We start from the raw sequence: 12,232 nt of genomic DNA on the forward strand, positions 1-12,232 counted from the left end.
ACGGTCTGGGGGGAAGGTGGTCAGTGTTGTATTTTCAGTTCTACTGTTGGGCAGCTTTGAGACCCTGTTTTAAGTACCTCCCGTATTTCTGTTTCCTTCCCCAGCCTTTGTTTTAAGACACAAACAGCATCTTTCTGCCTATTTGTGTAAACTCTGTGTTCGATATGGCAAATGAGGTAGCACATAATGAATAACAACTTCATATCTTAAGTGAGATGTATTTTTGTCAGTTGGAAACACTGTAGTCTCTTGAGATGGTGGCCTATTAATCTGTTCCAGAAAATGATAAACTAAGTGATTACATAGGAAAATTCTATGGTACCTAGTCTATCCCTTTGCTTAAAAGGGAGGATTAAAATAAATACCCTCATGTTTCCAGAAATGTAGTAAGCAAGTTGGGTGGGTGGCCAGGTTTTAAAATGCAGCATATGGATGCTGTTTAAAAAAGACTGTTTTGCCCTGAAGCTTCATTTTTAGGATGTGAGGCATAATGTTCTATAAACAGCCAGTATTTATGAATGAATGTACTGATTTTTCTTAGCTTCAACTCCTTCACCAGAATTGTTCATTGGTAGCAAACTTTGAGATTGTGTTTTTGAAGAATATGCTGCTGTTGCAGTTTTCTTTCACAGATGCAATCTCAGAGATGAAAGTAGGCTACAAGAGTTGTGTGCACTGAGACTGATGCACCGTGTTTCAGAACTGAAATGAATTTAGCATGACTGATGCACATGCTTCACGTGAGAAAGCACAAACTACTGCTAGTTTATCCCCCAAGGCAGAAAAAGTGGCAGTTCTGTCTGCTGGATTTCTGAACTGGTTGAAACTACTTGAAGTGGGACTGTGTAGGCTGTGGGCCCTTTGCTGTGCTGCCTCTCTGCCTCTGAAGCACCAGATTGCAGCCGTGCTGTCCAGACATTCTCGGGTATCTGTCTCCTCTTCCTGCTGGTGGCCAAGGCAGTTGTAACCTGCTTCAGTCTCTGACGTGATATCCTCTTGAATTCAGCATGTCACAGATTCAGGTTTGGATTTCATGAGGGATCTGCCTAGCTTCACTGAAACTGTGGAATCTGCCATGTGTGATGTTCCTATTCACTTATCATAGTTTTGTCCCCTCTTTTCTAGCATTAACTGGCACTTGTCTTTGACAGTTTGTACACTTCCTCCTTTGCATCTGCCAGAATGCGTGTTTTGTTTCAACAGGTTTAGAGTTTTGTAGGTTTTAAAAGGGGGTCAGCACTATAAAAACGTGTAAAAATACATTTTTGTACGAAGTAGAACCTTGGATTGATATTTATTTCTGTTTTTTTTGTGCCTTAAATTCGCAACAAGACTGTATCTTTTTAAGATACATCTTTTTCTAACTAAGTATGCAACACAAGACTCTCTTTGCCTTTTCTCTCAGATTGCTCCATTTTCTTCAGCTGGACAACTGTTTCAGCATGCTATTTCTCAGTGTATTAAGGCTTCTTTTAAATTTACTGGGAGGTATTTTTACTCAGTCGTCCAAGCAGAGGTCTTGATCAAGTCATGTACGTGAGCTATCCAATTGGGAATGAACAGGTCACCAACAGTGAGCAGATCAATATATACTTTCTCTTTGAACTTTGCTGTTCTTTTACATGTAGAGCCAAGCAGTAGATGCACTTGTCAAAAAAGTACATGAATTTGTTTGACATAATTGGGAAGATGAACTCTTGGATGGTGGCTCAGCATTTGTGTGGAAAATCCAGTGATCCAATTTATGTCTGTGGTATTAATTGTTTTGTGAAAGAGGGAATTTATTGTATCATTGTGGCTTTAAAAGTGTTAAGTGGGTTGGCTAGGGTTTATTTTGTGGAGAGCCATTGAATGGCTGAGTCAACAGACTGGGACTCTTGAAGGAGTCTTGTCAGTACTGTTCTGCCATAGCTGAGGTTTGCACTATGAAACAGGTCAGGGTTGTGTAGCTCCGTGGTCCTCCCAGATCTCATTTTGCACACCTTCTCTGGTCTCAGCATAGGTTGAAAAAGCTCTGTAATGGCTGCAGACTTTATGATGACCCACCTAAAATTTTCCACAAAGTTCTGACTGCTTCCATGGTGTATTTTAAGAATGTGAACTAATGCAGGTCCCTGTAATCGCAGAGATAATTTGTGAAATTTTTGAAACATGACTGTGGTGCTTGCTCGGAAGAAAATACGTATAAAAGCACTAAGTAATTCCTAAACTGCAAGTGACAATATCAGAATACTGCTGAAATGTAGGGAGAGAAATTGAATCTTGCTTTAGTAGATGGTGCTTTTGACAGTACAAATACCAATGAACAGAAGCCCTTAACTGATCTCTCCTTGAGTACTGTGAGCAGCTTGCACCTGTCACTTGACCTAAATGCAGGCCTCCTCCATCCTTTAATGAGTTTGGACAGTACTGTCGTAGGAACAGGCACATCTTCTGTCACATGGCCTGGGGCAGTTTGCATGGTCAGTTTACAAGCACTAATTCAGCACTGTCTGCATGTGAGTCCTGCTGCAGAAGCTTTCTTTGGGTACCTGATGGAGCAGGGGCTTCAGGCTGGCAAACCTGCCTTGGTACCTCTCCCTCCGGCAGTTCTGAAGGACTTTCAGGAGCATAAATAAATGGTGGCTTGAATGAATTGTTTTGTGTGTGAGACAGACACCTCACCTTAGATAAATCTGCTTTCCTGGTGTTGTGCATTATGAGTTCTGTTGCTACTCAGGAACTGAATGCAGTGTGGTTTCTGAACCATGTGAATCATCAAAAACAATATGGAAGTGTTGGAGACAAGATTCCTACCAAATGACAAATCCTGGTTTGCATTTTAGCAAAAACTGAGTAGCTAGCAGATTAAAATATCTCTTTTGTATTGTACTGTGTCTTAGTGAATTTCATTATGCAGTGGTCTAGTCCTCTGCTGATTTCAGCTGCTTGAGTGTATTCTGGTGTTGGGGTGTTTCAGGCTGACTTGTCAGCTTTGTGCGAACTCTACCTGTCTGTCATTTTGGCATGTTCAAAGTGGTGTTGTGAATCTTAGCTCACCTGAGTCAGACTTTTTGTAATTGATTAGAAGTGAAGATGTGAATGTATGTTTTGGGGTTTTTTCTCTCCGTGCTGTTTACCTTTGGTATACTCTTTCTAAGTTAGAGCTGGTAAATTCTTGTGGTAATTCAGTGTTGATTAGCAAAGCTGTGGATGACTGCACAGTCCTTGCAGTTGGGGACTTATATGTCCCGAAATGCAAGGCCAGGCAAAGTTTGGCCAAGGACTGAGTTCACATTCATAAAAAGAAAAGACTCAGAAATTAAGTACAAACTTTAGGCTGGTAAGATACTGTGTTAAAAGAAGCAGACTGGGATGCCATTTTAGGTTTAATTTGACTACCTTCACGAAGAGATTAATTCATATTAAGTGAAGTGGCACAGATGAGTATCTTGCTTTGATACCCATTGCTTGCTATTGGTGGGGTAGGAGAATGCTTTTTGTTCTTCTCTCTGTTCCCAGATGACCAGGGAGGGTTAAGAGACCTGGGTGTGTGTTTGAAGACAGAGCCATGTGATTTGCAAGTGGCTTACCTTGAGTTACTTGGGTTCTTCGTGACTTGTGATGTATGTTGTGATGTATGGCAGATTAAATCTGTTTTCTGAATCAGCAAATATATTGCTAGACAAGCACATTGTGACACTTTTGATTAGTAATAATCCAGTGAGAACACAGAACTAAATTGGTACACTCAAAGTGTCCAATACCAAATTTAGTTTAAGATAATTTTGTTGTGGTTGCGGGGTTGACACTTGAAGCTATGTGTAGGTCTTGTACTGAGAACACTTAAGGTGGAGAATTCACTTTCTATCTGAGCTCACAAGAAATTTTTGTCCTGCCTTGGATCTGAGGATTTCCTTGTTTAGTAACAAATTTTTCCCCTGAACAGGAGTTGGTGGAGAAATGATGCATAATGGGAAGTATAAAATAATGTTGCTTTCTGTCCAAACAAGTGTGAATGCTTGTTTGTTTTAAAGAAGCTCTTAAAGCTGCTATTCCAACATCTCTACATGCTAGAGAAACCTGAGGAAAAAGTAAAATGTAGTACAGCCCTTTGAAACTTAACAGCTGAGTTCTGCTTTGTTTGCTAGTACTAATTCTTGTGTTTGTCACTGGTTTTTAAAGGCTTGATGAAAGTGTGTCATACAGAGTTGGCATTTAGTCAGACCTCTGTCTTAAATCTTCCCCCTGTTCATCATGCTGCCTTGCACAGGACAATGAAAAATGGAACATGCGAAAATGAGCATATGGCTGTGATTTTCTTCTGTGTGATTGTTTGTTTTAGAGACCTGGTTATGCTGTTGCAGGGCACACCTGGGTAGCTTTGGGTCAGTCAGGTGCCTGTACTAGTTAGCATGTTTTGTTACCTGCAGTAGCAGCTGTAACAGCTCCATTGCATGTTTATTACAAAACCAGGGGTGCTTGTGTTAATTCAGATGAGTTAAACGGCTTAGGTGATAATCTGAAAATTTATAAAAAGGGGCCTTCCTCATTTAGGATCTTTGGGAAAATTGAATAAAACTTTTCAGATTGCCTTGGGGTGAAAAGAGCCAGAATCCCCTAAAGGGATCTTCCTAGAAAACATTTAAATAGTTTGGAATTCATTCTGTGGTATCTAATCATGGCTGTTACTTCAGAGTCTTCAGTAAGTCATAAAATAATTCTGAGTGTCATTACAGCATTGAGAAACTAATACAAAATTTTTGTTGTGTTTCTCAACTGAAAACCTCAACTGCCTTTTTTTTTTTAATATTGTGTCTGAATAAATTGTACAGGGGTAAAATGCATTCCCTTTTTTTTGCTCAGCTGAAGTCTTTATTCTTGCCTTAAATATGTTTGAATCATTTATTTTATAAGTTGATATAATGCATGGAAAATAACTTTCTGAAAATGCATTTTATTGTATCTGAAGTCTAGCAAGAATCAAGAAGGTGAATTGAGGATAACGAGTACAGATTTTGCCAAAAATGAGGAAAAAAGATGATGGACTGATTGCGTGGGAAGCATTTACTGGCATGCTCTATTGAGAAAAATAATTGTCATTACTGGAAATAAGTTTAATTGTATTTCTTTCTGCTTTTTAAGAGATGAAATTGGATTAATACCCTGCCCTGAAGCCAGGTATAACCGAAGCCCTATTGTCCTGGTAGAAAACAAGCTTGGTGTGGAGAGCTGGTGTGTCAAATTTCTTTTGCCATATGTCCACAATAAACTTCTTCTCTACAGACAAAGAAGACAGTGGCTGAACAAAGATGGTAAGTTACCCAGCTGGAGAACAGTACATTATGTGATTCCTAGTGCACATTTATTATTTAACAAAGAATCATTTAATTTGGAAAAGACCCTTATGATCATTGAGTCAAACCATAAACCTAACGCTGCCTAGTCCACCACTAAACCATGGTGCTGTGTTTATATGCCTTCTAAAATACCTCCAGGGATGATGACTCTACCACTTCCCTGGACAGCATGTTCAAATGTTTGAAAGCCCTTTTGGGGAAGCAATTTCTCCTCATATACAATCTAAACCTCTCCTGGTACAGCTTGAGACCACTTCTTCTCTTCCTATTGCTTGTTACCTGGGAGAAGAGACTGACACTCGCCTAGCTGCAACCTCCTTTTATGTAGTCATAGAGAGCGATAAGGTCCCCCTGACCCTTCTTTTCTCCAGGCTGAACACCCCCATCTCCCTTAGCTGCTCTTCATAAGACTTGGACTACAGACCCCTCCCCGGCCCCGCTGTATTTGTCTGGAGATAGCCCAGCACCTCATTGTCTCAATGAGTACAGGGGGACAGTCACTGCCCTGGGATCCTGCTGTCCACATGATTGTGATCCAAGCCAGGATACCCTTGGCCTTCTTGGCCACAGAGGCACACTGCTGACTCAAGGACAGCTTGTTGTCCACCAGGATCCCCAGGTCCTTCTCTGCAGAGCGTATGTGGTTGTTGTGGCCCAGGGGTAGGACCCAGCAAAACCTCATACAACTGGCCTCAGCCCATTGATCAGCCTGTCCAGTTACTTAGGGAAATAATGTTAATCATTACAGAAGGAATTTTATCCTGCTTTTCTGAGTCAGGAGGAAAACTGTGATGATATAAGTATCTAAAGATAGAAACAAGTACGGTGAGTTTCAGGTATAGGAGTACCAGGAATCATTAGGCCATACAGCTTGGTAATTGTGAATTTTTGTTTCCTTTCTCATTACTTTGTTTTGGTTTTTAGTTAGTTTTACTTGCATGAAAATTTGTTTTGTATCTGTTTAAAAAAATAATTATAACAAGGTGTAACACAGGAGATATTTGACTGCTTACAAGGTGTCCTGTTCAGAGTAAGAATGAAAAACTAACCAGTTTAAGAAATAAATTTTATGTTTATTCTTGCAGGTATGTTCTAAATAGAATAAAGAATGTTCTTATGCTAGGCTTATCTCAGTGTCTTATTTCTGGTGTTTATTCTTTTTGATACTTCTCTCTAGTATCTTGCACATGCTATGGTGTTTTTCACAATTTTGTGTCTTAGAAAGAGGGATATCTGTCCTATTGAAGAGCGCCATGTGACCACTCAGAGTTCAGATCTTTAGTCTCTCACATGCACCTAGGTTTCAGTTTGGGGCTGTTATGATATTTTAATATTTTTCTGTTTGCATGTCCATAAAGCCCTGGCTTTGTCCATTGTGTTTTAAAATGATTATGTGGGCTTGTCCTCCCCACCTGAAACACACCAAACAACCATTCTCCATTGGGTTGTGGTAATTGCAGCTATAGCAGAGGCAGTGTCCCTGGTTGCTTTATAAAATAGTGAGTTAAAGAATTGTGTTTTAAGTAGTGGGGTGGTAGCAGGCATCTGATCCAGACTCTAGCATCTAAACTAACATGCCGTACCCTCTGGAACAGATAGGTTTTGAGATAAGTTTTCCTGATCTACACAGATGGGTCTGTGTAGATCATGAAAAGATGTCTGGGCAGTAACGTCTCTGTCTTGATGTGCCATTTGCTTTTGTCTTTAATGTTTTATTACTGTAGTCTGTTTCACTTTAAGTGGATGAAGTCAGCTGTGCACTTATCCTCATTAAAGTGTAGTGTAAGGAGCAGTCAGATGGTGTTAGTCAAGTCTATAAATGTGTACTTGAGCTTCTTTTGCATTCAGGGATGATTTGGAGTAAGAAGATTGAGGTCTTTAGTGAATCTTGGAATAGGAGTATTCTTAAGGCAATGAATGTTCCGTACTTTTGTTTACCTGAAGGTGGTGCCTAGATTTGTTAAACATACTTTAATTCCTTATTACAGACACATGGATGTATAATGCAAGCATTTTGAAAAGAGTAGCATTAAATGGCAGAGAAGGTTCATAATGTAAGCATCAATGCACTTGCTTTCAAGTGGTTGTGCAGAGGTTATACATAGGAACTTTCAACTCTTTGCTAGCCAGATCATGACAAGGAGGAAACCATTCTACTGGCAACACAGTCTTCCAGTGGTGGCTGCATACCTTGGGTGGTGTTAGAGTAGTAGTACACTAGCTTGACCCTTGGAGTTAAGTATCTAGAAGTATTTTATGGACTTCGTAAATTTTTCGTTGTCCTTTATTTTTTATTTTTTATATCATTTATTTCCTTGAATATTTTTTCTCATTACAGGCATCTTTTAAAAGATTTCTGTTTCTTGAGGATGTGTATTTCTAACATAAGTAACTGTCATTTCTTTCTTGATCTCTCTGATTTATGGTTGGACCTATTAACACCTGGATCCTTTTGATAATTGCCATCAAGTTGCTGCTGATTTATTCAGTTCTGATAGAAACTGGTGATTGTGATCCGATTCCAAATTCTGAATTTATAATGCAGATGATTATAAAATTCGATAAGAAGAGCTTTCATATAGAGAATATTATTAACGTTGACTTTGACATGTAGCCACATAGAAACTTTATCACATGAAGAATTAAACCTACTATCACAGGCACTCGTAGCGACACCTGTGGTTCTCATGGCAGTGTTCTTAGCAGGTTTGAGGTACGAGTTTATGATGTGTATTGTGATTATGCTGCAGATCTTCTGCAGGGAGACTTCATGTTGGTCTCAAGGGTTATGGAAAAGCCTCCCTATGGAAGTTTCCACATAGACAAAAACTTATTGTTTCAAACCAAACTACAAACCCGGAGATTTGTGTCAAGGTTTTGCATTGGAAGTCAGAAGGCCACTGACAGCAGTTATCTAAAGGGCAGCTAGGTGGTAGCACTCTGTTCCAGTCACACCAATGCAGCTGCTTTGTTCTGTGATGCTGTTGCACCTGCTGTTTCTGCCAGGATCGCAGTGCTTGAAGAGTGTCTCTGCTTCCCTCCCAGATGGAATCTTGCAGAACCTTTCCTCTCAAAATGCAGAGCATAAAACTGTTGGTGAATTCAAGAGTAGCATATATTTTAGATTACTGCCTGTATTTTGAAATTTGTTTGGTTTTTCTTTTGAAAACGAAGCTTTGTTCTCCTTTGTCTCTTCAATTACTTAAGGCAGTTTGAAGTGTGAGAGAATAGGTCATTTACAGCATTTTCATGTCTGCTGAGACATGAAAAACACTGTATAACACAATCATGGTCTTCATGTTAGTAACCTGTTTGTAAAGCAAGGTACAGGTTATAGAGTTCAGTATGTTGTACCATAATTGAGTTTCATATTTGATAGGAAGTTTTAGTAGGAACTGAACTGCAGTGGTGGAAGAAAATAAAGTGAAAGTCTTTTCCAGGTGGACTAAGAGAATTGCCTCTAGTCTGGCATAAGTAGGCATACACTTATGAAGAGATGTGATGTTTTTGTCTCTTTGAAATATCCTCAAGGATTTTCCTCCAAATTCCATTTTATAAACAAAAGTGTGTTCTTGGAATTTGGCAGGGTAGTTGTTTCCTTTTGGATCTAGTGAAGGGATAGATTTGTTTATTACTGCTGCAAAACTATTGGATATTCTGTTGATGCTTGTAATAAACAGTGATTGTGAATGGGTCTCTTGTTACCTCTTCTGTGCTGTTTGAATCACTGCAAACTGTTTGAAATATAACAGAGGAGGAAAATAGGATGCTGACTCAAGTGTCTGCTCTCAGATGTGGTATCAGATACTTTTTCTGGCAGGATCCTGGAAGAAGGAAGTGCTTTATAGGTGGTCATTGATAGGTTACTGTCACAGATTTTAGTTTAGTTACAGTTTCTTTTGGATACTTGGAATTCAGAATCATTACCGCTCATCTTCTTGCTATTGTTTCAGCTTAGGAATCCTAGTTTTACAGTATGTTTTTATCCTTTCTTCAATATTTTTTAATTTATGCATTGCATACTATTTATATTATTGCAAGATGATTTCCTGAAATTGCCACAGACTACTCCTGGAATATCCTTACTTTCTACAAATTTATCTTTCCACTTCTACAAAACTCTTCTGAGTTTACATCTTAGTGTAAAATACTTAGGTAGATTAAAAACTGGATACAGACATATTAGTGAGCTAAAGATATATTGGTTTATTTGCCCTTTACAGGTGGGGAGGCTTAAATGTATACCTATAATGGGACAGTTTGTGTAAAATGTGTCCATCCGAAAGCACTTCTGAACTGTAGGTAACAGATTCTGGGTTTTGTTACTGACACAGAGGGAAGTAGCTGGCAACTACTACCACTGTGTGCCACGTGTCATAAGATTTTCTCTTGAAAAGTGGCTCGGATGTTACTAAATTATGTCCTTAGACCTTTCTGGCTCAAAATCCATACTTCATGGATCTTCATCTGTTACTTGTTACACAAAGCATCAAAGAACACTGACATGAAAGAACTGGGTGTTACTTTGGAGATTTTCCTTTTGTCTGCATCTTTCCTTTGATAATGTTCAGGATACACTGAGCCTCTGTAATGGGAAAATGGACGAAATGGCAGACAGACTGCGCTTGATTGGGTGCTGTTACAGACCTTTGGCATTACCAGAATAGTCATGTTAACATGGAAGTCATGACTTAGTAGGATAGACAAACTGTATTTTTCAAAGTGCAGTCATATGGTTTGGAATATCAGTTGGTTGGTTGGTCAGTTTGGGTCACCTGTCCCATCTGTGTCTCCTCCTAAGCTCCCATGCATCCCCAGCTTTCTTGCCAGCATGGTAGTATGAAAGGCAGAAAAGGCTTTGGCTCTATATAAGCACTTCTTAGCAATAGCAAAAAACTCTGTGTTTTCATCACTGTGTTCAGCACAAATCAAAAACTTAGCCCCATACTAGCCCCAGTGAAGAAAGTTGACTCTACTCTAGCCCAAACCAGCACAGAGGGTAAAATGGGAAATGTACGTGAAATAATAGCAGCTCAAATTTTAACTTACATCCTTATAAAACTGGTGGGTTTTAAAAAATTTTTTCAATTAAGTTTTTGAATGTAAAATTGAAGCAGTAGCCAGCACACTTAGTAGATATTTGATTTTGCATATATGAGCAATCCTGACTGTTTGAATTGGGATATTCAGCTGCATAAAATTAATTTGGTGTTCAGGGACTGGGTAAATCAAAGACAAGTATTTGTACATTTAGATAGCAAATTAGGAAGAAACTTGGTGCATATGGGTAATACTCATTCCTTTGCAAGAAACAGGGGTATAAAAGGAAATCTTTCATTAAAGGAAAAAGATAACCTCAAGTAAAATTAATGAAAATAGAAACATAAGTTAGTTCCTTGAGACGATTTTCAAAATATCACAGCTTAGTGCAAAATCAACACTATGCTAAAGAATTCCTCACAACCCTGTGCATTATATAATGGCTTAACACATTCCTCATAAGCGAGAACATATCAGAAACACAAAATTACTTTCTTGGACTTAAGTGATCATTCAGTCATACAGTGATATATGAGGGTATTCCACTTTTTGACCCGCTTAAGTATTAACTCTTGTTTCTAAGATATGTTAAGCTATATCCCTTTCCATTTTGAATTAATGTGTCCCATTATTGTTGCATTTCATCAGTGACTTTTTAATATTTCATTTTACGGTCATACTAACTTTAGTAACTGGAGATCTGATTCCATGAGATACAATCTATTTCCTTTTCCTTTAAAATGCTTCTTATCTGCTGGAAGTCACCTGAAGTACAATCTGTTTAGTATGTTAAATGCAGGGTGATTAGGAGAGAATGTAGCCAAACTTTATTGACAGTAAAAGCTTGGATTGAGTTTTGATGAAGATTTCTTCTTGGTCAGTTGCAAAGTTTCCATGTGTTTCAAGAACAGTGGTTGCAGGGCAGGTTAACTGGTGTGATGCTGTGCCTTCTGAGAGCAGAGGTTAGTGACAGTCCTTAGTGTCAGTTCACAGAAGTCAGAGTGCAGAAGCCTGATGAATCCCCCGTTACCCTGGTGGGACCTACAAATGCTGGAATGTTGCAGTGGAGTGCAAAGGGAATGGTAGGACTAGGTTACAATGAAACTAGTCTTCCATTCTCAACAGCTGTATACCTCAGTCTTGTTTTTATGTTGTTAAAAATAAGTATAATATGTAAATCTGCAGTATATAGTGTTTAAATGCAGGGATGCAAACAAGTGTTCTGGGTTTTGTTTGGGTATTTTTAGTGAATTAGTCTTAAAACCTCAGTCTGAAGCAATTCAGAATGTATTTAAAGTGTTTTCTGTGCACTTCAATAGTGTAGTAATTTTGTGATCCTAAGTCATGGTTATGGTGCTCCATTTTCCTAGCAACAGGGATTTTTTATATGTGTGTTTTTTGTAAGTATGGTATATGGCAGCCATCTGCAACTCAATCTTGTACTGAAATAGTTGGGTGTATTTTTAGGTGTACTATTATATTTAAGGATTTTTGGATTTTCTTTGAAGAATTCTGTTTCTGGTATATACAGCGTGTACAATTTAAATCACTGAATACTCAAGGATTCTGTATAATGGTTGTCCCTTGCTGAGGGCATGCAAATTTCATTTAAATCATGAAAGTGGATGATATGGCAGATTTTGCTGTCTCTTAAATTAAGCTAGCATTTATTTTGAAGTGAGCAAGATCAGTGTTTTACAGAGATGGTCATCCATAGGTACAGCAGCCCATGGCAGAGAAGCTTTGAGGAATGAGAAGGAGTAAGGGAGTACAGAGGGAACACTGCTGTGTGCAAATCATTACTAATCTTTGTGTCTCTTGTTCCGTTATTTTAGAGCTGATAGATATCACAT

General features: G+C 38.7%; 1 protein-coding gene across 1 annotated transcript in view; it reads left to right on the forward strand.

The window, feature by feature from the left end:
* Positions 1–5,124: 5,124 nt before the first annotated feature.
* The window catches only part of PTAR1 (protein prenyltransferase alpha subunit repeat containing 1), a gene marked incomplete at its 5' end in the record, with an annotated part of 21,678 nt that continues 14,570 nt past the window's right edge, over positions 5,125–12,232 (forward strand). The window contains 2 exons of the mRNA XM_009074480.1: positions 5,125–5,294; positions 12,215–12,230. Coding sequence (XP_009072728.1) covers positions 5,125–5,294; positions 12,215–12,230 — 186 coding nt within the window. The remainder of the gene's footprint in view (positions 5,295–12,214; positions 12,231–12,232) is intronic.

The sequence above is a fragment of the Acanthisitta chloris genome, unplaced genomic scaffold, assembly GCF_000695815.1.
Source record: "Acanthisitta chloris isolate BGI_N310 unplaced genomic scaffold, ASM69581v1 scaffold19235, whole genome shotgun sequence".
Lineage (NCBI taxonomy): Eukaryota > Metazoa > Chordata > Aves > Passeriformes > Acanthisittidae > Acanthisitta > Acanthisitta chloris.